The 26,927-nt window shown below is 45.4% G+C and overlaps 3 protein-coding genes across 4 annotated transcripts in view; 1 reads left to right on the top strand and 2 right to left on the bottom strand.

Moving 5' to 3' along the window:
* Positions 1–3,445: 3,445 nt before the first annotated feature.
* On the bottom strand, positions 3,446–6,791 carry MCAT (malonyl-CoA-acyl carrier protein transacylase). Its single transcript, XM_075443476.1, has 4 exons — positions 6,318–6,791; positions 6,131–6,218; positions 5,618–5,835; positions 3,446–5,345 (listed from the first exon to the last, which is right to left on the bottom strand). The coding sequence occupies exons 1-4, from the start codon at positions 6,768–6,770 to the stop codon at positions 4,923–4,925; spliced, it is 1,182 nt and encodes a 393-aa protein (XP_075299591.1). The 5' UTR covers positions 6,771–6,791; the 3' UTR covers positions 3,446–4,922.
* A 106-nt stretch (positions 6,792–6,897) lies between these two features.
* On the top strand, positions 6,898–19,499 carry TSPO (translocator protein). Of its 2 annotated transcripts, none has more exons than XM_075443453.1 (4): positions 6,898–6,956; positions 14,324–14,524; positions 17,708–17,846; positions 18,746–19,499. In XM_075443453.1, exons 2-4 carry the CDS (start codon positions 14,337–14,339, stop codon positions 18,920–18,922), a joined length of 504 nt encoding a protein of 167 aa, XP_075299568.1. In that variant the 5' UTR covers positions 6,898–6,956; positions 14,324–14,336; the 3' UTR covers positions 18,923–19,499. The 2 variants fall into 2 exon arrangements, with proteins under 2 accessions (XP_075299568.1, XP_075299576.1); XM_075443461.1 differs by lacking the exon at positions 6,898–6,956 and adding an exon at positions 6,993–7,348.
* A 2,108-nt stretch (positions 19,500–21,607) lies between these two features.
* TTLL12 (tubulin tyrosine ligase like 12) overlaps positions 21,608–26,927 on the bottom strand; it is a 31,588-nt gene continuing 26,268 nt past the window's right edge. The window contains exons 12-14 of the mRNA XM_009931860.2: positions 26,424–26,492; positions 24,078–24,216; positions 21,608–22,136 (exon numbers count right to left, since the gene is read on the bottom strand). Of these exons, the coding sequence (XP_009930162.2) occupies positions 21,985–22,136; positions 24,078–24,216; positions 26,424–26,492 (360 nt within the window). The 3' untranslated portion in view covers positions 21,608–21,984. The remainder of the gene's footprint in view (positions 22,137–24,077; positions 24,217–26,423; positions 26,493–26,927) is intronic.

The following is a 26,927-nucleotide window of genomic DNA, read 5'->3' as shown; positions in this document are numbered from 1 at the left end:
ACGAAGAGGATCATTGGTTGTGGAAGCTGGGTATGCTCTCTCCCTTTTCTCCCGCCTTTTTGTTGACAAGTAGGTGACAGCAACACCTAACTCCCATGTAACTGTCAATGAGTAAAGCCTATAATGCGGCTCCAGGTTTGGGTTTATTCCTTAGTTTGTTGGTGTTGCCCCATTTTTTCTTTTTAGGCTGAAATTTCTCATTTATAGACAATATATGAGCGTGCCAAATGTCTGCGAACAGCTGCCCAAGTCCCACACAACCGACTCGCAGGGGCTTCGTGCAGAGGGAAGGCATCTCCCACTGCAGGAAGCTGTAACGGTCTGCTCTAGGGGAGATAAGCAGGACTGCTCCTGGTGCTGCTTTCCCCTGCGTTTACCCCGGAGAAGAGGATTACGTAGAGGCTGCGTATGACCCTGCCGCTGCAGCAGTCGCAGCAGCCACCAGCAAAACTAGACAGCGGCGCACGTGTCTGCAGCAGAACTGGACTGTGCTCATGGTTTTGCACTGACCTTGCAGGCTGGCATTCTCGTTAGCTTTTCTGCACCATCCTTTTGCTTCCTATTATTTCTAATTACCTTCCCTTTTCTTCCCACAGATTTGCAGGCTTCCTTTCAGGTGTGTCTGCCAGAAGCTGGTGCCTGCAGCCTTGCTTGTGGTTGCCTGTTGGTGGGCCATGAATTATGGACTGCAGAATTAACAGAGAGAATTACAATAGGAGGTCATTGCTGGACTCTGACCAACATCATTAACACCCAGGTGGTGGCAGTTGGTTTGCCAAATTTACACTGATAAAAATCTCTTTTATATTTAAAACCTAGGCTAGTGCTGGGTCACTGCTGTTTCATACCTTTTTTAAAAAGAGAAATGTTTAAACTAAGGAGGTTGTTGCTGGATAACTGCCTGACTTGCTAGTTTTGAAATGTGACTCAGGCAATCAGAAAGTCTGTCTTTTTTGTGTCTATTGAAACTATTTCATATAAACAAGTTTCTTAAAGAGATTCTGGATGTGGGGAAGACCGAAGGCATGCTGGACATCCTTTAGATTTTAACACTGTCAAAGCAATAGTTAAGATTAAAACCATGATACTTTTTTAAAATTAAATTGTTTCTTCAAATGTTTCGCAGTGTTACCTGCTTTATTTTCCAGGATTGTGCTATCACACATTAATAACAAAACGGATGAGACAGGCTGTTGTTATCTAAGGCTACAGGACGGGCTTTATTTGATTTTTATGTAGTAAAACTAGCATACGAAATGATAGTTCATTGGAAAAAGAGTGGTTCGGATGAGCTAGCAAGCCCGTTGGTTGGAGTGGTACTTGAGGGCCACTCAGGCCAAGCTATTACTTTCCCAGAATTTTTCAGAAATCTACTAATAGATTTTGTATTCTTCTGCCTCTTTTCGAAGTAGAGCTTAGAGTTGCCCAAAACTTTGGAAAAGAGGGTTTTTTTGATGACACATGTCTTTTTGGAAGGCACGTGCTCAGTGGGAAACGGATGACTAAGGGAAGTCTGAGCAGAGCTTACCGGATGACGAAAGTGCCGGTGTCACCCTCGCATACACCGCCAGCGCTGTTCGGACACAGCTGGGCTGCTTCTCTCCCAACAACACGGCCCAGCCGTACCAAGCTGTTCTCGACACCTGGGTGCATCTCCCATACCCTTCGCTGTTGAAGCTGCTCTTCGCTGTGTACAGTTGCAGACTCTCTCTCGGAGAGAGAAAATGAAAGTGCCTCTCTGTGGTTTGGGCATTCCCCTCAGCAGAGGGGATACCTGCTTCCTGCCTTATCAGGCAACTACTACAGTTAGCGTGCTTTTGAAACAGGAAAATACAGTATTTAATGGCCTAACGACTAAAGCACACATCTGAGAGGTTGGAGTTTGAAGTTCGAGTCCCTGCTTTAAATCAGACAAGGAATTTGAGCCACTACTTCCTTCAGTGGAGACAAATGGCAAACACAGTCAAGTTTAAGCGGGTTGAGGAATGTGTTTCCTCCCTTTCGTGAATGGTGCCCAAATCCCATTATGATCCTAACTGCCCGTCTCAAAAAATTCTTCCGGGGGAGGGAAAAAAAAAAAAAGTTCAGCTAGAATATTTCATTCAGCCATTTAATGTTAAGGGACCTTGACATATCTTTGATTGGCTTGACACGCAGGGCAAAAAGAAGGTATGCAAAGAAGGTACGTGGAGGGTGAGGGCTCCAGCATACCCCGAAAGTTCAAGCAGCAGCTGCAGCACACATTCCACTGTCACCTTTTCTCAAAATGCCCTCAAGCTGATTTGCCCTCAGCAGCAGGTATGCCAGTTTTTCCTAGAAAAGCACGGTTAGCGCAGTTGGAACCTTGGCCCCACTCAGGCCAGGAGCTGACCAGCTCAATTGCCCGTAGAACGAAAAATAGACAAATGTTTCATCAGCGAACTGACTGCTCAACTCCGTAACAGCAGTCTGACAGAAAATATCGTAAAGTTATTACTTAGTGAAGGGTAAAAATTCCCATCAAGAGTCTAATAATCAATCTATGCACATGTAAGAAAAGCACCAGCTGCCAAAAATTTGATCCTTCCCATCCGAATCACTTTAACACTATAAAATAATTTCAGTTATTTCTAGAGCAATGAGAAATGGGAGACTGCTGCGCTGCCTATTCTGTCCGAGAGCTGCATGGGATGACTCTGCTTTTTCACACTCTTGCAATCGATAATGTCACATTTTGAATCACAAGAGAGGGGAAGTCCAGTGTCCACCATGTATGGAGCAAAACACCGTTGCAAGGAATATAAAACGCAACCACACCAACAAAGCAAGCAAAACGAAGCGAACAGAATCTCCAACAAGCATCAGCGCAAACGGGAGTACAGCAGCAAGCAGCAATCACCAGGCTCCCCGCTCACCTGCAGAACAAGCAAAGAGCCTCTTAGTTAAGGCTCTGCACCGTGACTCAGGAGACTCAAATTTCTTTTTTTTTTTTTTTTTTTTTAACTGCACACTTCCTCATGTGACAGAGTTTACGGCACTCGATTTTTTTTCCACATCCTGTTTCTGCTTGTTCCTAGGTAAAGGAACCATGCTGACTTTTCATGTCTTAAACATTCATTTCCCAGAAGCAGCAGGGATAGATGAGTAAGCACATAAAAGAAAGGCAGATAACAGTACTAAGATCCAGGATTCTTAATTACTCCACGTGCTGCTCTCCGCCCGGCCACAGACGAGTTTTACAACATGAGACACCTTTCTGCCAATTTACAGCCATACACCAACGCGACGTCGTGCTGCCGGGCACTGCACGAAAAAGCAAGCCCTGAATACTCTCAATGCAGAGGTATGAAGCCCTTTGTCACGCCTTGTTAGCCGATATAAACTGCAACATCAACACAAGAGTAGGATACTGCCTGGCTTCTAGCTTTGAAGAGAGAGATGAGGCTCGCTGAGGAGCAGCCTCAGCAACTCACAGCTTGCTGCCTCGGGTTAGGCCCGGCCGCTGCACAGAAGAAAAGCAAATGCCCACGTGGTGGCTACAGTTCCATCTGCCCCCTAATTACACAGGGCCCACACGAGTAGGATGCTCGTAGGGTACAGACGTCCCTCCAGCACTCTGCAGCTGACGGAGGTGCAAAGGTTACCCAACGTTCTGCATTCGCAGACAGATTTGTAGCATGTTTCTCCCAAAGAGCTTTTATTTTAGGCAGTGTGCAACAAAGTGAAATGAGGAAAGGAAAAAAAGAAATGTATATATTTATGGTAGGAACAATACAAATAGAAAACAGGCCTCCAGAATTTCCACAAAAAAGTTAAATAATTAAAAAGTCCATACTAAAACCAAAATTAGTGCCACCAACATGCCATGCTCATAAAATCTGGTTATTTTATCATAAAAGCTGGTTTCAAAGTCACTAATGAGACAACTGAAATACCAGCATTCAGATTCTCCTCCCCAGCACTCGGTTGCTGCAGGGCTCACCCTGTCCGAAGGTGCCCCCGAAAAGATCCTTCCACCAAGTTCCCAGTGCTGCTGTTTTCTGCTCCGTCAAGAAAAGTCACCCAAAGGGCCAATTCAGCCTATGCAGCCTCAGAGGCTTGGTCAGGGATGACAAAAGCCCTGCACGCCTGGGGAGGTCGGGAATTTCGGTAAGCCGCTTCATTCTGTAAAACCGTTCTCCTCCCTTTGGTAACTCAGTACAACCAAGGCGGCACTGGACAGCAGGAGGGAAAATTACCTCCATCCACAGATGGACTATAGGCCAGTAATCATGCACTCCACAGCATTAAAAATATCAAGGAAAGCTTTATAGTTTATTTATAGTTTAGCCTTAAGAAAAGCATGTTGCTAATAACATCTTCTGCCTCGCCCAGCTTCTACCTGGCAATACGGACACAAAATAAAAAGAATTTTACGCAGGTGAAGATCCCACAAGTCAGTCAGGTTAGAAAACAGGATCACCAACGTACCGAAAGCCATACCAACCAGAGGGCTTCTCTAAACGTGCCCTTGAGCCCAGCGCAGAGCCCTCCAACACCCGGAGCCAACAGCCCCATCCTACTCCGTATCCATCCAGGAGACCCTTGCACCAGACAGCCAAAGCTACTGACTTCAACTTGAATCCACACCCCAAAAAAAACTTGAAAAAAGGAAAAAAGAACAAGAGAGAGGAAGTTGCTTGCAGGATTGAGGCCAAACAGAAGGCTATTTGGCGCATTTATTGGCAGTTTTGCAGTCCCGACGCTGATGGAAGAGCCAGACTTTGCTCTCCCCTTCCACCCCTGAGGCACACGGGGAAGGAAAACGTTCATTGCGACTACGCGCACGGTGCTCTTCTCATCAAGAGAAGCTATGAATGTTTGACTTTCTCTTCTGGGAGCACAAAGTTATTTCTAAATTGGGCAGAAAAAACAAGTTGTGTGGATTTTTCTCAAAAGGCTACTTAGGCCTCTGCTTCTTCCTCATCCTCCAGAGCATCTACATGGTTATATTGTTTCCAGGCCTTTAAATTACATTTTTTGAGAACGGCTCCTAGCTGCTTCCCAGGCCCCACTTCGTAGGTGTAGGGAAATTCTATTCCTTGCTTTCTTTCATACACAGAATGCATGGTCTGTTCCCACATAACAGGCGAAACCACCTGCTTCACCAGCTGCTTCTGGATGTGCTTGGAGTGCATGTACTTCTTGCCATCGACATTGGAATAGACACAGACCAGCGGTTTCTGAATCTCAACTGATTTTAGGACTTCAGCCAGCGGCTCTGTTGCTGGTTCCATAAGCCTCGTATGAAAAGCCCCACTGACTGGAAGCATTTGTGTACGTGTAAAATAATATTTTCGGGCATTCTCCTGCAAAAACTCCAAAGCCTATAAAAGAGAGAGAGAAGCGGTAAGTCTGACAGGACAAAGGTTTACTCGGCCACCCCACAAGAACCACCTCGGCAGATGTATCGTGATGAATGGATTCCTCTCCCTGCCCAACAACTGAGCACATGCTGGGAAAAAAACCCCACAGATCGAATACGCTCGTCTGGGCAAACTAAGGCCGCACACAAGTGCCACACAGAGGTGCAAGGTAAAACGTGTAAAAACATGAAATGTGAAATTCGGCTGAAGGGATAGTTCTTCTGAAGCAATACCTGGAGGTGTCCTGCAATGACTCTGCCGTCTGGAAACAAATAGTTTGAGATTTCACATACGGGGTCTTCTATACCCAGCGCTTGGCAGTGTTTACGGGCTTCCAAGCAGGCAAACTTGTAGTTCGCCTCTCGCCGACCAACAACCGACAGCATTCCGCTGGGGACAGCTTCCGACGCCTTCTGCATGGCTTCGGCCCGCACCTTCACTGCGTACAGCGCTGCGGAGAAAAACAGAGAGATGCTCGGTAAACACCAGCCCCGAGGAAACACCGACTGGCAGCGGGGCCGTGCACCTGCGCCCAAGGCAGGGTGGCCGTTCACCCTCGTCCAGTGCCCGGGCTCTCCACGCCAGGCCGCATGCCCCGGAGCGAGCGGTGGGAGCAGAAGGCAAAATCCGTCCTCCCGTCCAGCGGGAGGCAAACGGGGGTGACAGGCGATGCCTCGGGGAGAGCGAGGGGCGGGTGATCCTACGGGGGGGGGGGGTGTGTGTGTTCAGGCCAGTTCCCCGCTCACCTTCGGCGAAGCCTAGCGCTCCCGCGAAGACCAGCGCCGCGAACTCCCCCACGCTGTACCCAGCCGCCGCCACGCAGCTCTCCACCACCTGCACCGAGACACGGACCGGGCCCAGCACCAGCCACCGCCCCCCAGCCCCGCCGGGGCCGCGCCGCACGGCCCGAAGCCCGCCCGCCGCGCCCCTCACCTCAGGCCGCTGGTGGTTGAGCTTCTCCGCGGCGGCCAGGGAGGCGACGAACACGGCGGGCTGGCAGTGCCGGGTGCGGTCCAGCTCGCCCCGCGGCCCCTCCAGGCAGAGGGAGAGCAGGTCGTAGCCCAGCACCCTCTCGGCCAGGCGGTACATGTCCCGCACGGCGGGGTACCGCAGCAGCCCGCGGCCCATCCCCACCCACTGGCTGCCCTGCCCGGGGAAGAGCAGCACCGTGCCCTCCCGGGGGGACGGCCGCTCCCGCCTCGCCGCCGCCGCCGCCTCCGCGCCCGGCTCCGCGGCCCCCACTGAGCTCTGCAGCAGGTCGCTCAGGGTCGCCGCCCGGTCCCCACCGCCGGGACGGGAGCTGCCCCGCCGCGCCACTGCGACGCGGAGGCCGCCGCGCCCGCTGCAGCCACCAAGCCGCCATGTCGCCGCGGCCCAGCCGCCCATGGCCGCCGCCCCGCCGGGCGCCAGAGAAAGCGCAGGAGGCTCGGCGGGCCCCGCCGCTCTGGGCCCGACCCGCGCCGCGCCGCTGCCCCCGCCCAGCGCCGGACGTCCCTCCCCGCGGCGGGAGGGGCCCGCGCGGCCTCGCCTGACGGCAGAGGCGGCGCGACGGGCGGCAGCGCGGGAGCGGAGGTAGCGACGGGGCCGGGTGTCGGGGCTGCCTGGCCCCAGGCAGCGGGTGCTGGAGCCGGGCGGCGTGGCGGGGGCTGGCGGCGGGCTCCTAGCTGGACGTTTCCCTGAGGGCGAAAGAAAGGGCTTCTGTTTTATTTTCCCTCCTTCCTCCCGAGTTTCCCAGTGGCGCTGATGAACGAGCGCCCGCTGAGCGCGGCGCGGCGGGGAGGCCGCGGTGCCGGAGCCGCGGCGGTGCGGTGAGGAAACGCCGCCGAGCAGCCAGTGAGTCCGGCTGCTTCGCAGGGCGGCCCAGTGAAGGAGGTCTGCGAGCGTTTAGCTCGGCAGGGGAATACGGACCGGGACAGCAAGAAATTCCGGTGACTTTGTATCTGGGCCGATTCGAAAGGAGCACGGTGAGCAGATTTTCCTCGCTTGACCGTGCTTCGGCAGGGGGTTGGACTGGGTGACCCTCAGAGGTCCCTGCCAACCCCTCACATTCTGTGATTCTGTGAGATGATTTTCTCCAGTTGTGTCAGCCTCCAGGCAAAATACCTGGAAAAGCCAGCGAGCTTCTCAAGTTAGCTGAAACACATGGGCAGTAATGTAGGATATTTATGGCATACATTCGAGTGCATCCCCCTCGGTGCCTGCCTCCGCCTGCAAGGCCCGCGCTAACGCCTCTTGCACTGCACTGAGAGGAGACGCGGGATGGCCAGCTCCCAGCCGGACTGGCTGAGGCGGTACCTCGGTGACAACCCTGACAGCAGCTGCTGCTCTCGTCGCGCTTCGCTTGTGTGATGGAGCTTCCAGGCGCTCGCGCTGCCAGCTGCCCCACCAGCCCTGACAGCAAGGGGCGTCCCTCTAACCCCAGGCCACCCTTCACCCTACCGGGAGGGCTCCCAGCTGTGACCATCCTGGGAGGGTTCCTGGATGTGGCCTTCCCGTTTGATGCTTCCAGAGGCAAAGCCCGGGCAGAGTCCGGTTCCTGCAGCCCACCACTGCAGCGGCCCAGGTAGTAACGCTGCGGCTGCGAGCGTGGCTCAGTGCTGCTGTTTTAGCTTTGGTTTGTCATAAAGAGCACTGACCACTTGTAAAGCACTTGAGACTGACCAGTGGTGATGCCCCGTGAGCGTCCCACTGCTGTTCAAGCATCCCTTGGATGGGGCACTTCTGTTAGGCTTTACTCTGCTCAAAGAATACCCAGCAAGCTGAATGGAGTCAGGCCTGGAAGCTAGAAATACCCAAGAGAAACTCCATTTTTTTTAAGAACAGACATGGATTGCACTTTCCAAATTGGCGGACAGACAACAGGAAGAAAAACCTACAGCAGGAGGTTGGGCAGCTGTTTGGGAGGAAGGTAGTCAGAGATGTTTGGTCTTTTTCCTGCTTTGGAACATTGCGTTCTTACCTTCTTTGGTACCCTGTGTTCAGAGGACTTCATACAAATGTACCTAGGGAAAATTAGAAGAGATCAAGCAGTAAATGGCAAATTATCACCTTGGAAGGCTTTGTTCTAGAGTACATTTTGGTTTCCAGTGTGTGAATCTGGTCACTTCACTAAATTGTAGATTTATTTACAAAAGCAGTGCTCTGCCATTTTAAAAGAAACATAACCTGGGCAGTAAAATTTGTCATCTTTAAACCTGATGAGTATATCTCACATTATATCCGTAAATAAGTAACGTAACATTTATTTTTAAATACGTATTATAGCCATACTGTGCACTTGTTACACATTTATATTGTATTTATATAACATATATTGTTTTAAATTTCTCTATTACTTGAGATTAGATAACAAAGATAAGATCGCTTTTTTGTGGTAGTCACACTCTGTGTCACAGACGGTGATGTAACTTTTAGTGTTTTCCCAGCAGTTAAGCCACAACTGATGTAAATAGTTTGTCAATATAAATGAAGGATGCACCCCTTAATCCTTCACAGAGCTATCTCAGGAAGAAGCCTTTTTCCGAGGGAAAATGTGCATGCTGCCTCTCAGACCTGGGTAGAACCTTATATGCCCTTAAAAAAATACACCGTAGAAGGTGAGAGGCAGAGTATGTACCTTGGGGACCCCCCCCTTCCATCGTATGTTCCGAGCTTTGTCCGTCTACCTCAGAACGGCAGGGACTAGAAACCCCAGAACTGTGGGTGATTTAGAGATTTTCCTTTGTGGTTTTAATGCAATAGCTGTAATTTAAGCCCCATGTGATCGGGTAGCCAGCACTAAGTTGCACACAAAATGGATTAGTTGGAGGTTTATCAGCACAGGGATACAAGAAAATGCAATGGAATTAGTTGTCCGTTCTTTCCTTCTCCTTCCCACTGACCGAGCTCTCCCTGGGAGTGCCTGGGGAAGGGACTCACCTGCCTTTTTGCTCAAAGCAAAGAAGAGGTTTAGTTCATTGTTCCTCACGCTGAAGCAAACCAGTTCCTCTGTCTGTACCTAGTCCCCCCCACAGCGCACCCCATCCCTTTTTTTGGGTGCGCAGTGTTTTCTCCAGAAAGAGGAGGACATGGAAAGCTCCTTCTGTTTGATTTTCTGCATGTTACACCACTATAGAGAAACAAACTGCAAAAAGACAGAAACCCATTAGGCACCAAGTTGCAGCATTTTTTCCCCCGCCTCTATTTCTCCTGTTACTTTGTGTAGCTGGAACCCACTTTGGGCAAGTCAGGTGTTTTGAATACCTAGGAAAATTATTTTAACACATTTGTAAAACAAGCTGGCCTGCTGCAGCCCTCACTGCACAGCTGAAACGGCCTGAGGTCAGACTAGGGCTAAACAGAAAATGGGCAGGATGATGAAGAAAATGCTGCAGGGCAGAGATAAGAGGTGGAAACAGAAATAAACAAGTTAATTGTGTGTGTGGAGAAAAGATTTCCAGCTGTGGTGCCTGACTGCTGGGCATGCTGCAGATACCATCCACACACATCCAAGGTTTCTTCCGTATGAAAATCAGGGTGCGAGAGTATTGTACAACCAGATCTCACCCTGAAGTGGAGCTGAGATAGGATTGGGAAAGTAGTAATTATTTCTAGGTTGTGTAATACAGATGCAGCCAGAGGGGCTGCATTAGCAAGCCTATACCAGATAAAGGTATCACCAAGTAATTTCAGGGTTATCACCTATACGCTAAAAAGACGTCAGGGCTGATAATCCTTTATATACTCTGTGATTACAGTACTGTCAAAAAATGTACTGAGTGTTCTATAAGCGTCATACTGTTCTCGTGCTGCACAGCTAACCAGACAAACGCTGCAGCACTGACTGAATGCTCCGACTCTCCGCTGCATCCCTGCCTTTCACTTACTCTCTGACTAAAGACCTACACCGAGTAACCCAAGGAGGATGGACATGGCTTCTCCCAAAATCAGCTAGTGCTGGTCCCTGAGTTAGCTGCTGCTTTTTGTGGGAAATTGATACTTGAAAAATATTTCATTTGTGGGAATTAAAATACAGGAACTCCCACTGCTGGTGAACAGCTGTGGTCTACTAGGCCAAGCCTACAAGCACATTCTGATCTTGCTGCATGGCTTCATTCCTTTTTCTCCTGGGTGCTATACAAGAGAGAGTATTTTGCCATGCTTGGGAAATCCAGAAAAATACTATTCAAAAACATAGCATATAATTAGTAGTAATGGTATTCAAAAGACTGGGATACCAACATCCAGTTCAAGCCAGTATGTTCAATCTCTTCACTTCTATTTCTTCCCCTTTCCGCTTTGTGCACGGCTTCACTTTCCCTGTTTCTTTGCTTTGTACCTTCCCCATTTCTGTTTGCCTGCCTGATTTTCTTTCTCTTGTCACTTCAGAATTATTTCAGCATTCTTCCTCCAACAGGCAGAGGGACAGATGTGTAGCTACATCATTTACTCACTAATGACTGCAGCAGAGCAGTATTTTTCAGATTTGATAACATCTAGCACTTTCAGCTTGCGGAACACTTTCAGACTTTCTTCCCTGGGGGGCAGCTGACAGCACCCCTAACAAAGTCTAGTTGCTTAATACTTGCAGGAAATCACCCCGATATCGTTACGTCCAAATAAAGCATAAACCCCTTTGGGTCCTTGCTTGTCACTTAAAAAAAAATACTAGCATTTGACAGACATACTGGGGCTGCACAGATGACCAGCACTTCACAGCATGTGTAGAGAACTAAGCCTCGTGTTCTCTGTAGGAAAAGCAAGAGTGACAGGGGTTAAGAATTAGTGAGATCTCAGTAACTTAAAATTTCTAAGTTAACCTTTGGGAATTACTTATCTGAAGGCAATCAAAGAGAATGACTGTGCTTGGAGCTCTTGTTCTCATTACATCTTGCTGCTCCTGCACATAGCAATTCCTTCATACTGCAGTAAAAGCGGAGCCTTTCATGCCGCCAGTACGGGTGACAAGTAGTGTGTGCTGCAGCTGACAGCCTGCTCCCTCAGGAAAGTATCAATACAGACCTAGGCACAGGAGACAACGTAAACTCTTTTGCTCCCTGGTAAACAGCAAGTAGAGTCCCTCAGGCAGGAAGTATGGCAGCAGTGACTGCAGCCATGAGCTACGCAGATTTTTTTCCTCCCTTCCTTGTTGTCCATCCTCCACCCAAGACCTAATTGATACTGTTCCAGCAGACTAGCCCATCACCCTCCCACTTCTTTCTCCCCAACCTTCGTTCTGAATTCTTCCCCTGCTTAGTTTTTCTTTCACTCACTCATTCATTCTTTTGTTCTGTTTGTGACTTTGACTGTTGCACATCTTTGTCTGCTGCCTTTTTTGTGTGCATTCCTCTTCATTGCCCTCCCACGTCTCTCTCCTGAGGCATGCCCGCAGCCCAGAAGCCTACAGGCTCTTTCTTGTTCACTCCTTACAAACTTTCTAATCCTGCGTGCTTTACCAGTCCCTCCATGCTGTTTTGCCTTCAAAATTCTGCTCTGCTTCTATCACTAGGATTTTTCTTGTTCCCATGCAATCTGGCTGGCGGTCCCTGCCGCTGAAATCTCTTCATGAAACCTGCACAACTCTATGGGCAGACCCCTGAGTGCATGGACAAAAACCATAATGCAAGAGATCTCCCTTGCTGGCCGAGCTCATACCTGTTCTCCAAACAGAAATCCACTCTACCAGGAGACCTGCGACAATGCAACGTCATCCGTGCGCTATTTCCTATCAGTTTAATCGCATCTGTTACAAGTGGGATTTCCTCTTCCCTGCTTCCTGCCTCCGCATCCCAGCAGTCATAACTGTAGCAATAAAAACTTTGAGATGTAGGGCAAGACAACAGCTAAGTCTACAAGGCACTTTTCTGTGAGAAGTCGCTGCTCTAAAACTTTAATTTCTCTCCTGGGGCTTCCACAGTTGCTCTTTCCCCACTGTCGCAATCTCTCTTGCGATTCCTTCCTGCTGTCTCCCCCTCTTGCATAACAGACGAGCAGGAATTGGGTGTATTCGCCTACTGTATATTTGAAAAAACAACGCATTTTGGTTCTGCCCTTCTTTATCATACCTGTAATGTGTTTACATTTAAGCCAGCTAAACACAGCTTTTCTGTAGCATTTGGCTTTTGGCCGGAAAATCTTTAGCGAAGCTTTTTCCTGCTTGCTTTTTGTACTGCTGCCCGTACTCTAACTAAAGCAGCGCAGCTACCAGAGCAAGACATTACTTAGTCTTCACTTCTGTAGGCGGATTTAATCCAGTACACTTTATGGGCTTGGCATCTAAGATTGTGCAACTGATTGAATGCTTCATGGAGAAGCCACAGGTGTACTCCCTTTTTATCCACTGAGATCTCCTTCCTTGTTTAGCAAAACATCATTTAAGTACTTACCTTCTCATTGTCCTCCCTGGTCTTCATTTTCTGAGGCAGCTTCTCAAGTCTCTGCTACTAATTCACATTGTTCTTACTAGTCACTTAGCATCATCCTTAGCACCTGCAACACAACATATAGAATTAATTTGCTTGAGCACAGGAAAGCACACACTTTTCTTACTCTTGACTATGGCATTCCACGAATGGACCTTTTGGCAAATACAGAAATAGACACTTAGTGCCTTTTTTTTCCCCCAAGGGCAGTTCATGTAATAGCAAACTGGCATATTTTTATTTTTTATTATTAGTTTATATTATTTTTATTAATCTGGCATATTTTATTTTTTGTTATTATTTTTATTATATTATTTTTATTCCTCTGGCATACTTCTGGGCGGGAATATTTATGTAGGTAAAATTCAGTAATCTTACTGCACAAAGCTGAGAGGGAAGTAAAGGCCTGGGCACCCAGCCCCACCAAAGGTAAATAACAGATTCCTTTATGGGTGTGAGTATTGTCCAGTGAACCTGGTACAAGACCTATTAATTTCAGCTGCAGTCTTTCTCAGTGACAGGACTGGGCTGTGGATCAGATCCTACACATGGGTATATTTCTAAAATCAGCTAAAACCAGTGTATATTTGTGGTTTCATTTCACAGAATCACAGAATAGTAGGGGTTGGAAGGGACCTCTGTGGGTCATCTAGTCCAACCCTCCTGCCGAAGCAGGGTCACCTACAGCAGGCTGCACAGGACCTTGTCCAGGCGGGTCTTGAATATCTCCAGAGAAGGAGACTCCACAGCCTCCCTGGGCAGCCTGGGCCAGGGCTCCGTCACCCTCAGAGGGAAGAAGTTCTTCCTCATGTTCAGACGGAACTTCCTGTGCCTCAGTTTGTGCCCATTGCCCCTTGTCCTGTCACTGGGCACCACTGAAAAGAGCTTGGCCCCATCCTCCTGACCCCCACCCTTCAGATATTTATAAGCATTTATTAGGTCCCCTCGCAGCCTTCTCTTCTCCAGGCTGAACAAGCCCAGCTCCCTCAGCCTCTCCTCGTAGGGTAGATGTTCCAGTCCCCTCATCATCCTTGTAGCCCTCCGCTGGACTCTCTCCAGTAGCTCTTCATCTTTCTTGAACTGGGGAGCCCAGAACTGGACAGAGTGCTCCAGATGAGGCCTCACCAGGGCAGCGTAGAGGGGAAGGAGAACCTCCCTCGTCTTGCTGGCCACACTCTTCTTGATGCACCCCAGGATCCCATTGGCTTTCTTGGCAGCCAGGGCACACTGCTGGCTCATGGTTAACCTGTTGTCCACCAGGACACCCAGGTCCCTCTCCACAGAGCTGCTCTCTAGCAGGTCCACCCCAAGCCTGTACTGGTGCATGGGGTTGTTCCTCCCCAGGTGCAGGACCCTGCATTTGCCTTTGTTGAACCTCATCAGGTTCCTCTCTGCCCAACTTTCCAGCCTATCCAGGTCACGCTGAATGGCAGCACAGCCTTCCGGTGTGTCTACCACACCTCCCAGTTTGGTGTCATCAGCAAACTTGCTGAGGGTACATTCTAACTCTGTCAATCATGATGTTTGGATTTGTTTCAGATTCACTGTCTCAATGGATGTGCTACCAGCCTGGGCCCCAGCAGTGGGTTTCACCCTCCTGCCTCATTCAGGGGGATTTTTAGGAAGCAAGATAACCAAGAAGGAAATCCCCGTGTGGTATGAATCTCTGCAGAAGCCAGCCTGGTGTCCACCTAACTGGGTGTTTGCTCCTGTTTGGGGAACTCTCTATACGTCTATGGGGTATGCTTTTCACATTGTGTGAAGGCACTTGCCTGATCTAAGAGTTGCTTATTGTATAATACAGGACTAGAAAACTATTACTGTTTTCTTGTGGCTGTATGTTTGTAAGAAACTGTGTCGAGGTGCCTGTTTAACAGGTAAAAACATGTTTGGGGAGTAGTTTGTATGCACAAATATCCATATCAAAAGCAGGAGTTTGAAAAGCTGCCATTAATTTGCTTTCCCCATTCATTCTGAGGGGAAGACCTGCCAAGATGGCAGCAATGGAGCAAGGCAGCACTGGGATTTCTTCTGTGTATGTCCTTCAGTAGTTTCAGGAAAATTAAAAAAGAAAAAAAAAAGGGGGGGGGGGGGCAGAGGGGCAATTAGGATAGCACTGGTCTAACAGAGCTCAATTAAAAGAAACCAAAATCAAAACATACACATCCTTTCAAATTAAACTGCCAGGTTGTTAAACTCCTTATTTAGTTTAAAATACTTGACAGCACAGAATTACTGTCAAATGAACAAGGTATCACAAGGCCAAGTACCATTCCCACAGGAACCTTAGAAGTTTAATAATCCTGTATTTTGGCAGCTGTTACTTTTAATAAGATGTAGCAGAAATGTTTGTAGAGGGAGGTTGTCTCAGGAGATTGACTGGGCAGTGTTGATGATCCTCACAGTCTGCTCTAGAAGCTGTCCACCCAATGCTACGTGCTTTTACGCTAACTCTGGTGAGCTGAGCCACAGAGGAGAGGTAGTGCTCTGCCCCTGGAGCCGCTGAGGTCAGCGCAGTCCCCAAGCACAAAGTGATGCTTTGTCTCATTAAGAACTAGCTACATACCAAGATTCAGCATATTTTTTCCTAGCTCTCAAATACACATTGTTGCTAATCCAACAGTAATAGTTTTTAGGCTGGAATATGCCTTTTATGGCTTACCCGTCCTATTTGTTCCATCGTGATGGTACATGTGAAGTGATCTGTAGTTTGTGTATAGCACTGGTTTAATTATGTAAAGTATCAAAGAGACCAGATCTTTTCCAAGTTAACATTACATACTCATCCTGCAGGTCACCTTAAATACCACACCACCTGTTGTGAAATACAGCAATGATGCAATGTCTGAAACTGTATCTGAATGCTAAATTGGTTCTCCATATTCTCTCATTTTGGTTTCATTTTGTTTCCAGAAAAATTTGTGGTTTTTATAGCCTCATGTACTATCCCTCCTTTCCCATCAGTATTCCCTTTTCCTACTCCTCTTATAGAGCGTACTTTTTAAAATTGCTCTCTACTCCTGTATATTCCAAGAGTTAGTATTTGAATCAGATCATTGCTGTCCTGTGAATAAAAAAAAAGGCTTTTAGCAAAGAGATGAGCTGAGTGGCTTTCCCATGAAGGGTTTCCTTGAAGTTGACTGTACAGTTTGCAACCCTGTTTCTGGATTCCTCATTATAAACCTGGATATCAAGTTAAATATTTTAAAAATCCAAATTGTGACAGCTTATCACTTACTAAGATAATACCAGAATCAGTATATTCTGATATCTGAGGTGATGGTCCCGGTTATGTACTATATGTCTAGCTCAGTGAAAAGACTGTATTTATTACCAGGCCTTTTCTTCTGTAATCCACCATGTGCACACATTCCTTGAATGAGCAAAAGATCTCATTCCTTTAGAAACTCTTGAATATATTAAAAGCAAGATTTAATAAGCTTACATTCCCTTCTCGACATTTAGCTTCCTAGCAGATTTGTACATCGTGACGTTGGTCTGAAGTGAAAGTTCGAGGTATGAACAACTGTAAGTCCACATTGTGGCTCTGTAAATCACTTAAGAACAGATTTGTGTCCTGATGCTTTTTACAATGATAAACTGTTACGTTTCTAATACTTACCCTGTGCCCCTCCCCCCCCCCTTTTATTTTTTAATACTCTTTGCAATTACACTGGCAAGATATCAAGGCTGCATTGTTCAGTCCCTAGGAAAGTAATGGCCAAGAAGCAAGCTTGGGTCACTAACTGGGTTAAACAGGAAAGAAAAAAATCCTTCTGGTATGACCTACAAATGAAGACAAACTCCTTGCAATTGCTCCTATGGATGTTTGTCTGCTCCTAAAAAAAATAAATGCTCAGAAGTGAGTCTCCATCTTTGCTCCACTGCCAGCAGAAATATGTACGAGCGCCCTGCCGTCCAGCACAGTGCAGAGTCCAGCTGACACTCCTGCCAGGACGGAATCAATATTCACTTACTAATTCTGAAACAAGGGTACAATTCCAGCTGCTGGCATTTTATCCAGGGGATTCTGCTGTAGTCACTTGGAATGGCTGTGCAGTCATCTGGATTGAAATCTAGCTAATGTCTAAAGGGAAAGTCAAACAGCAAAAGAAATAGTCTTAGGTGATGAATGCTCCCTGTTCCAATCAGGCTCCTTCAGCGCAAAAATAAACCTTACATTAGTAAATCTCCCAAATCCCGAGAATTCCTGTCTTCAGCAGCTTATGTGCTGGGATCCCTCCCCAGTGAGCTGTGCTTCTGTGGCATCAACGAGATCTGTTTAAAATCTTAAATATATTTTTGGAAGATCTTTCAGTAGCCAGGTTCCCACAGACAGGAAGGGTGCTGGATGCTCCTTCTGGTTAATTCTTTCCACAGAACTCCTAAAATCTTCATCCCCTTCCTTCTGAAAAGTGATTATAGGGTTCCCCCTGCTCTTAACATCATCCATCCTCATACTCACCTGTGCTTTGGGATGCCATTCAATTCCTACTTCTATTTAAGTGGATGAAATGAATAAGGTTAATGGGTTGTAGATTTTATGTATTTATTTTTAAAGCACCATCTCCCAGTACCAAAATTAACAGTTTCTTCACTATTTAGACTTACCTTTTATTCTTGGATCTTAGACTTGCTTCCTTTTCAACACGGCTTTCTCTTTTAAGACTGAAATGCAGTACATCATCTGCTCCTCTGCACGTAGAAGCGAGAGCTCTGGCAGAACAGGGAAATTTTCTCTCCCCATATTGCTGTTCCCAGCAGGTGATCAACCCTCTGCGGTCACTGTGCCAAGCAGTACCTGGATATCTACTTTTCCAAATGAATTTAGATGCTAGCACTGAAGTAATTTCATCTGATCAAGAACGTGTTGTTGCTTTCTAACCGGTATCCTGAATTACGCCTTCTATTTGCCTTCTCCAGATATGGCTCCTACCTGGTGTGGAAGGAACTGGGGGGCTTCAACGAAAAGTCAGTGGTTCCTCTGGGCCTGTATGCAGGACAGCTGGCATTAAACTGGGCATGGACTCCAATATTTTTTGGAGCTCACAAAATGGGATGGGTAAGTGGAAAAGTAAATTTCTTAATTGTTGGCTTTTGCTGTCATTTGCAAGGTGCTAAGACGAAAGTTTTGTGTTAGAAACTTTCCTCCCTGAAAATCAACCCGAGTACAGAATACGGCTTGCAGAAGTTTTCAAAATTCTCTTCAGTGTCTGCCAGCAGCCACCTGAGAGAATGTACTCATCTACAACATGCTTCAATGTTTAGATTTCAAGAAGCTCTTTCTGCCACCCTTTGATAAGAGCTTTTGTGTGACTAGAAATGCAAGCATTTATGCCTCACAAATTCCTAGGTATCTTGGGCAAACAGCGGTGAAAAGAAACTTATCATAACATTACTCAGGTAATCAGCCCCCATTTTAGACAAGGCTAATTTTCTGCAGTCTGAAGAGAAACAGCTTGCCTCAAAAATAAAAATCAATAATAAAAAAATGTTTGCCTGGTTCTCTAAATATATATATGCAATGTAGTAACAGTGGAAGACTGTGCAATCCATCATCGATTCATTCACACTGCATTTCTTCAGGCAGCATCTATGACGTGAAAAGACTGGGTAAGTTCACTGAGCTAAGTGACTCGGTCAATGTCACACTGGGTTTGTAGTCAATGTAACACTTCCCGCTGCCAAAAAAAGAGGGTACGGGTGAGAGGGATTTTATTCTCCCTCTCCTTCTCCCAGCTGCAGTGCCATTTCTTGTGACTGTTATATCATTTAATGAGTTGATCTGACTCATAACTCGGTAGAAATCTCTCTTTTTTTGCTGGCTGGTTTTCTGAGAAGGAATTAATTCACAGAGGGATCTAATGAGTGCCAGAGCTAAGTGGAAAGAGCCATACAAAGGCTATCTAGTCAAGAAAATGCAGCCAGTGAAAAAAACACTAACCACCTTCTGTGTTTCAGGGCTTGGTGACTCTCCTGCTCACGACTGGCACGGCAACAGCTACAGCTGCTTCCTGGTATAACATCAACAAAACAGCAGCTTACTTGATGGTTCCTTATTTAGCCTGGTTAACCATGGCTTCTGCACTCAATTACCGTATCTGGAAGGACAATCTCAACAAGAAACAAACTGAATAAACAGTTTTCAGCCAGAAAGATTTTTTTTCCTCCACAAAAATGTTCTAAAGTTATGGCCATATTTTATTTTTAGCTGAATTAATTATACCAGTAGTTTGCTAATTACAAGTTGACAAAGCAGTACTTGTTTAAAACAAATACGCCTTTACTAGGCACGTCACAAAGGGGTGTATGCCTGACTGGGTTTTATAGCAAACTAAAAGATACTGCTGATTGAAAAGTACTAGTTTTCTATATTACAGCTTTATATTTTATATGACAACAGCATTTTAACCATTTCCAGAAATAAGCATGAATTTCATTATGTTCAGAGGTGGAAATCCAGCCATATATTAACACAGCTTCCAGAAAGCTGTTCTAACAGTGACAGGCATGATTGTGGCCTGAATCTTTCATGTTTACCACCAGACACAGTGCGTTAGTGCTACGGTGTGTCCCACTACAGCTGCCACATGCTTACCTTCTGGTCATTGTACTCTGGAAATGTTTAAGATGAGCTCTTTTTCACAATTTGTGCCTTCCCACTTTGAAGCATTGTACAGTGTAGCTAAATACATTAAAATAACCTGTAAACTTACCTTGTTCCTCTGTTTTTACTGTTTTTAAATGGTTTTGAGCAGAAAAATACTGAAGGCAACAGGATGCCATAGTCCCCTTGATCTCTTCTCACCATTGCAATGGGCAAGACAAAACAGGAAATTCAGAGCACCTGGGTAGAAACTGAGAGGACCCAAATATTCAGCAGCCCTCTGCACACACCCATGAGGCATCACCAGCAGCCTTGGCCAAACAGCACTAACATACTCCACCTGGACCCTCAGTGTGATGCCTGTTCACCACTAGGCCTCGACAGTGGAGCTGGCTGCCTGACCGTGGGTGGGTCTGTTGCCCAGCAGGGCAGGACACACACCATAGCTACTAGTGTCTCCTACCTGCACCTTCTCACTTCAGCTGCTTAGAAATAAACACGGGTTTCACTTCTTCAGGGTTATGGTAGCTGACATAGTAAGATCTGGGATGCTTGGTTCAACCAGTTGCTTCCTATAAGATAAAAACATCTCTCTTGTCTAAGAGCACAACAGACTATTTTTGCCCACAGCTTGTGGTCCTACTGCACAAATCTTACTATTTTTAAAGTAATTCCTCTGGTTTGTTAAGTGCGACATCACTTTTCCCTTTGTGATGAGTGAAACCTTGCCCTTTACTCTAGATCCACAGGCACTTTGTCACATGTTTTCAGATACTTTGAAGGCAGAAAGTGCCTTTTGCTCTCCTACAAGTGACAAATACATCTGCTGAGCAGCACTGGATGTACATCCAGTTTCAAGCACCCGGTACTATGTATCACAGACAAACTTTCTCCCTGCATCAGAAGCAGTCACACCATCTATGTTGAGCACTTCACCATGTTTCTTTAATTAGATTTAACTAAGGAGTCCAAAAATGTTCTGACTCATGAGCATGCGACTGATGCTGCTGTCGGCAGCACTTCTGGCTGTTCAATCCAGCTGTCCCTTCTGCCCCACCTGTGCAGTGATCGAAGTTTTGTGAGACACAGATGGTTTATTTCTCCAGCCTATGTTCCAGTCAGTGGAAAGAAGTAGGTTTCTGCAGACCAGCCTGCAATAGCCTAATATATCCCTCTGCCTTCCTGATCGTGAACACTAACGTGCTGCATATTTGCAAAGCTGGAAGCAAGGTTTATAACATTTATACAATTTTATAACTGTACTTTGCTCTCAAGCAGATCCTGATTGCTGCAATGAGCTTTAAAAAAATTCACGTCCCTCATGATGGACAGCAGAATTTTTGCAGCTTGTACATACATACAAAACAACATAAATACAATGTAAATTGCTAAATTTCAGCCAGTTACCCTGTTGTGAGGAGGGAGGAGAGATTAGGAATAACGGATTTCAGACTGACACCCCACTCTCAAATACCTCCATCTTAGGCCATAAGCTTTGAAGTCCAAAGTTTGCTTGGTCTTCTAGCAGTTTCCCAGATCCCCTTCATTCCTTCAGGCTTCTGCTTTCCTGTGCTGCTCTAGACATTGCACGCTTCTCACTTCCTGCTGGACCCCTTCTGAAAAAAATCTAGTTTCTTTAATGGGCAGGCCAAGGATGACCGCCAGTAGTAGAGAGTTCCTAAATGTTGTGGGTTTTGTTTGCCTTTAAGTACAAAAAATGGGAAGAGCCATCAAATCTTTAATCTTATTACCCTAGCAGTTCACTGCACCGAAATAGAATCACAGAATCGTTTAGGTTGAAGGAGACTGTCAAGATCATTGAGTCCAACCATTAACCTAACACTGTCAATTCCACCACTAAACCATGTCCCTAAGGTCCACATCTATACATCTTTTAAATACCCCCAGGAATGGTGCCTCAACGACTTCCCTGGGCAGCCTGTTCCAATGTTTTACAACTCTTTTTTCAGTGAGGAAATTTTTCCTAATACCCAATCTAAACCTCCCCTGGTGCAACTTGAGGCCATTTCCCCTTGTCCTATTTCCTGTTACTTGCGAGAAGAGACCGACACCAACCTCACTACAACCTCCTTAATAATATACCATAATAATATATATAAAATATGGTAATAATACCATATTATTTTCCCATCAGAACATTTTGGATCTTTGAATAACAGAGGGATAGATAAGAAAGAGAAATACAAACTCAAACATGCTTCAGTAAATTATAGTTTTAATGTTGACATTGGGAACTTGTGCAATGTTTCCCAGCAAGTAAGCTATCAAGCTACCTGGAAAACAAGTCAATTGCTCCAGTTATTGTCCTATTTCTAGGTCTCCTATATTCGATAAACACGACATTTGGTCAACATAAAATGATGATCTATAGAACTAAGCAAGACAAGGAAAATGCAGACAAAATTATTATCAGAACAGTATATGGTATATGCATATTCTTCTGATATGATTTTTTTTTCCCTGTGTTACCGGTATAGGAAAATAGTTGCATCAGCAGCTCATAGAACTGAAATATAAATCTTGCTGTTAAGTATATCTGGGAAGGAAATTAATAGAGTCAAGTCTCCTGTGGCTAGACAATGCACGTCACATGGCAGCTGTCCGTTTCATCCAGAAATAGGGTGCTGAAGACATCATTAAAAAAGGTAGGGTGGTATTTGCAGGCTCGATCACAGTCAGGATTGAAGTTCACCTCAAGGATCTGAGGCTGCATGATTCTTTTCCCTGTAAATGGGCACACAAACATTGCCTCTTAATAGAAGCTCTATAGAGATCCTGAGCCACTATCCATCTTTAAGCCAGAAATTATAGAAAATGATGGGAAAAAGCCATCTTTTATGACCAAGCTGGCAAGCTAGTAGGGTGTTTCAGTGGGTTTGTGTGTTGTTTTTTTTTGGGGGGACAGAGGCCTGTTCTATCATTATTATCCAGATGACAATTATCCAACAGATTCTGCAATCACTGTGCTAATCCAATGCCTCTTTTAGAATGAGAATTTGCAGCAATTTAATAGGATCTCCCTGATACAGCTGTCTTGCTTGACAGTCCAAAACATCTTCCAGACAACTCTGCTTCTCCTTTCACATTTCAGTACACACCTTCCTTTCTTAGAGCTCTTCGATATCTACCTTTCTAGTTCTAGCAGTCCTATTCCTTTACACTCCAGCCACTCCTGCCTGCCACTTCATCTCACCCCTACAAGGAAGTCAGAAGGTTTAATTTTGTCTCAAAACTTAATCAGTACACTTCGGAGCTCAGAATCAAATGCATTCTCCGCAACAAGATAAAGGATTTTACTCCTGTCTGGTGCTGGGATCGTAAGTGAGGGTACAAGCATCTGATGCGTAGGCAAACCACACACTGCTCTGCACAGAAGCAACTAACCTATTTGTCCATAGGCTGCCCACAGCATCACAGCCGTGACACTGGAACCCACGCCCGCATCTTCAAAAGGCTACGGACATGTGCAGCTGATGTTCAGCCAGGGCTGTAGCGTGAGGTTGGGCCTTTTACTGCAATAGCATTCCTTCAGCTAGTAATACTGCTGAGTTGCTTTGCCTCTCCCATTCAAGACAACTCTGGCACACGTGAAAGAGCATTCAGCACGGATGCAGCAGACCCACATTCAAACCTTTGCTCTACCTAATCTGAACAGCAAAGGCTCGATTCTACACCTGCCGTCTTAATCATTCCCCTCCATGAAAGTGATTCAATATTTACAGAATCAGCCACTGCAGCAGTGGGCTAGGGGCACCCACTCAACATGCAACATCTAATCACTCCTCCGGCAAATCTGGGCGCAAGCAACCGATTTCTTCTGTGTCCCAGGGACCACGATGTCACAAGACTACTCTCCGTTCTGTTTAATACTCCCCCAGAAGTCCTCTCTGTGTTGGTGCCTCTGCTGCTTTTCCACCCACAAGACACAGATGTCTGGGTTGGGCATGCTTACCAAACATTTTTGAGCCTCCTGGTGAGACAATAAAGAATTTACCCTGTTTGGCAAAGTTTGCTACCGGTCCTCCACAACTATCTGGAAGACAGGCTCTGGGTGAGTAGCCACGCTGTGGCATTAACATGAAGCAGCTTCACATACATGTTTTTGCAGAGACTTGGCAACAACTGAGTGATGGTCTTGAGGACATCAACAGCACTGAAATAGTGAATGTGGTCCCCTCCCTGCTTTAATAAGTAACTGTGCATTGAAGACACTGGTCCAAGCCTGGAAGCCACAGATAGTAAGATGTCTCTAATGTTTTCACAGAGAGACAGGTTTTTCAGACATTCTCTCACCATAAATAGGAAAAAACTTGCTGCTGTCAGAGTGACTAGATCGCTGTGCAGCTGGGTTTTTTTGTGTGTGGTGGTTTGTTTTTGTGGTGGTTTTGTTTTTTTTTTTTTTGTAAATAGAGAATGGCAGTAGCAGGGGCACAAGAGAGGCAAGGACTCAGCCAAGCACAGTTTACAGCTTCCCCATCACTCCTGTTAACCAGCACGGCAGATGCTAACCACACAGATCTGCAGCTCCAGATGATGCCAGTGGGAGGCACAGAGCGCACAGCTCTCACTGCTTGAAAAAAAGTAAGAGTTCAGACAGAAGAAATAAATTTCTGAAAAGGTCCACAAATATAAAGAATTCAACATTCAAAGAAACGAGCTTCTCACCATCTCTGCTGGTGTCCCATTTAAGCATCAAGTCAATGGCATATATTGCTCTTGATGATGGATAATCGCAGATGCCAAGAGGCGCAGGTTTAGCTGAAGCAACTTCAAACAATTCAGCAAATACCTTAAAAATATTTGCCTAACAACAGAAAAAGGTCTCTGAATAAGAAGTGAGGTTCCAAAAAAGCAATAAATATGTTTTTCGCCACTTCATTCATACAGCTTTTTAAAGAGTTTGTATAAATTACACTAGCCAACAGATGAAAAAGCACCAAGCACCAGGCAATATCCATGCACTTTTCTAGGGAGCAAATCAGTACTGTGGAAATCCTGAAAACAGAGCATTTAATATTAGAATTAACCCCCTTCTCAGGCATTATGTAAAGTATCGCACTTTGTGTAGAGAAGGGGAAAAAGAAAATCCAGGAGAGTTCTGTGAACACCAGCAGTACAACTGCGAAGTTCTGACATTTTTCTGCCTATTAAGTTGTATTCTAGCTTTGTTTTGTTTCGTTCTGCAATGAAAAAATCTTGTACCCACTTACACCTCTCTAAAAAGGGTGGTGGGTACATGGAGATTTTTAAGAACATACTACATTGGTATTCTGAGAAACTGTCAGATCACCTTCACATTTTATTACTATTAGTTAAATAAAACAGGAAGAACATACAGGTGTAAATTTTAGCATTGCGTTTATACTGCAGTGAACCACTCCTCCTGCAAATGAAAAGATGGTGGAATACTTCTATTCTGCACACAGTACTACTTTTGGGTAACCTACAGTACATATTTTGACATCTCTCGTTTCAGCCCTTATAGTCTCTTCCAGACTATTTTAAATGTAATGCTGCAAAACCTGTCATACTCTGAGTATCACTGATTGGATATGAGGTTCTAGTTAAAACTGATGTAAATTAATTTATGGAAATCAACTCACAGCTGGGTAATTTATTCACTTTTTAAAGCATATGCACATATAAATGCTCAGCTACCATTCCCTCTGCATCGTCTAGCTCCTGATAAATATGGAAGAATGCAACAATTCAGTTTTGTGCATGTTTCTGAACCATCTCTTCACATTCAGCTTTTTCTTTCAAGCATGTATTACAGGCAAAAATCAGCGAGAAGATCCCCATCTGCCTTCTTGCATATTTTACGGAACTACAGTATTTGGAGTTTCGTCTTCGCAGATGAAAGATGACCTACTATTAGAGAACCATCTGTTTTCTTGTGAGAAGCCACTAATGCAATGACCAGGGACAGGGCTCTGGCCAGCTCACTCACACAGAGAAGCTGGGTCAGCAGCTGGAAATTCTGCATTGCAGTCTCAAAGCAGGATTTAATTTAACAAACCAGGGTTCTAACTTGAACTGTTCTGACTAGCTCACAGGTATTATGTTGGTGGAGGACGTGTTGTTAAGAAAAGAGAGAAGACCAGCCTAACTTGTTTTCTTTTAAGTATGTCACAGTATACAAATGCAGCCTCTGCACCACCCAATCTGGCAGCATAACCCTTCAAGCACAGTACACCTGGAGCAGGGGCACTGCTTATTTATCAGCCACTTGGGCACAGCTGGACACATCCTTATCTTGCGAGTGAAGCTCCAGTGCACTGCACAGCAAGTTAACCTGAAAGTATACAGGGAGATCTTTAGAGTGACAGCTGCACTTAAAATAAATAAAAACCTGTGATGCCATTCCACTGAGATTACTATATACTGTAATTTCCCATTTACTTTAGTTTCCTAGTTGTTCTGACCCCTCCTTATCTTGTGAAGCCATTAGGAACAAAAGCAGCAAGAGCCTGAATTCCTTGGTGGTTCCGCTTTTCAGAATCAGAATATTCTGCTGAAGAGTAGTGAGAGCTTTGAAAACAACTTTGCCACAGTCATGTGAGCAACATCTGTAGTGATTAGCACACTTAATATTCTGGACTCCTCTGCCTTTTTGCATTAAATACTACATCTTCACAGCTATGGGCTTAGATTATTGGCAACCTTCTGCAAAAAAGATGGAACTCGCAAGAAAAAAAGATCCTGGTCCCAGGATCCTGAGGGTAGTCAGGACTGACTTTATTGCCAAGTCCAATATACAGAATCCTCGTAGTGTAATAATGAAATAAAAATCTCAAATACTAACAACAAAATGTTTGAGGGAGAATTACACTAAGTTAAGGAATACTTCTAAAGTAAAACTTAACATTTTATGTTCTTTGTGGAACTGATGCACATGAAGCATGTCTTATGAGGAAAAAACCCCACAACCCAACACTCTTGGAAAAGCTAGTCTGCTGAATAAAAATAATCCATGAACATTTACACGAGAAAGATGAATTGCTGACTTACTTGTACTGTTGTCCAAGGATATTCAGCATATTGTTTTTCAAACAGAGGAACAAATTCTTCACAGTGTACCTAAAACAGTTTAGTAATAAAAGACTGTTTCAGTTGGAAATGACTGAACAATCAGATGACAAGAGAATGGAACATCAAATATTTTTTGCCATTCATACAAATCCAGGTAGCGAATGAAGGAATTAGACAGTTCCTGAATACCTTCCTTGTTGAAGTATTTCTTCTTATAAAAGATCACACTGAAGTCTTTGACAATAATTAGCTACCACTTTAATAATTCTTTTGCTGATCTCTATCAATGTGGGTTATATTCAGGAGGCAGGTTTGTACTACCTTATATAATCATAGACGATTAGGGGGCAAGAATCTAGAAACACATTTGCTTAGGACTTAGTGTACTTTCAACACCCGGACTACTTATTTAAGTGGATGCAAAATAGGTTATTTGGCAACAGTCACAAGGGAGGCACTGGAAGATCTTCTAACAACAGCAAG

The sequence above is a fragment of the Opisthocomus hoazin genome, chromosome 1 (assembly GCF_030867145.1).
Source record: "Opisthocomus hoazin isolate bOpiHoa1 chromosome 1, bOpiHoa1.hap1, whole genome shotgun sequence".
Taxonomy (NCBI): domain Eukaryota; kingdom Metazoa; phylum Chordata; class Aves; order Opisthocomiformes; family Opisthocomidae; genus Opisthocomus; species Opisthocomus hoazin.
The sequence above is the reverse complement of the archived record's forward strand: the minus strand, read 5'-3'. Positions and strand labels throughout refer to the sequence as shown.

Excerpts from the sequence above, each read along its gene's own strand:
- MCAT (XM_075443476.1), bottom strand. The coding sequence starts at position 6,770 with ATGGGCGGCTGGGCCGCGGCGACATGGCGGCTTGGTGGCTGCAGCGGG. Across the intron at positions 6,219-6,317 it reads TCAACCACCAGCGGCCTGAG|GTGGTGGAGAGCTGCGTGGC; the intron begins GTGAGGGGCGCG and ends GTCTCGGTGCAG. Across the intron at positions 5,346-5,617 it reads TCATTGCAGGACACCTCCAG|GCTTTGGAGTTTTTGCAGGA; the intron begins GTATTGCTTCAG and ends TCTCTTTTATAG.
- TSPO (XM_075443453.1), top strand. The coding sequence starts at position 14,337 with ATGGATGTGCTACCAGCCTGGGCCCCAGCAGTGGGTTTCACCCTCCTG. Across the intron at positions 14,525-17,707 it reads ACTCTCTATACGTCTATGGG|ATATGGCTCCTACCTGGTGT; the intron begins GTATGCTTTTCA and ends TGCCTTCTCCAG. Across the intron at positions 17,847-18,745 it reads GAGCTCACAAAATGGGATGG|GGCTTGGTGACTCTCCTGCT; the intron begins GTAAGTGGAAAA and ends TCTGTGTTTCAG.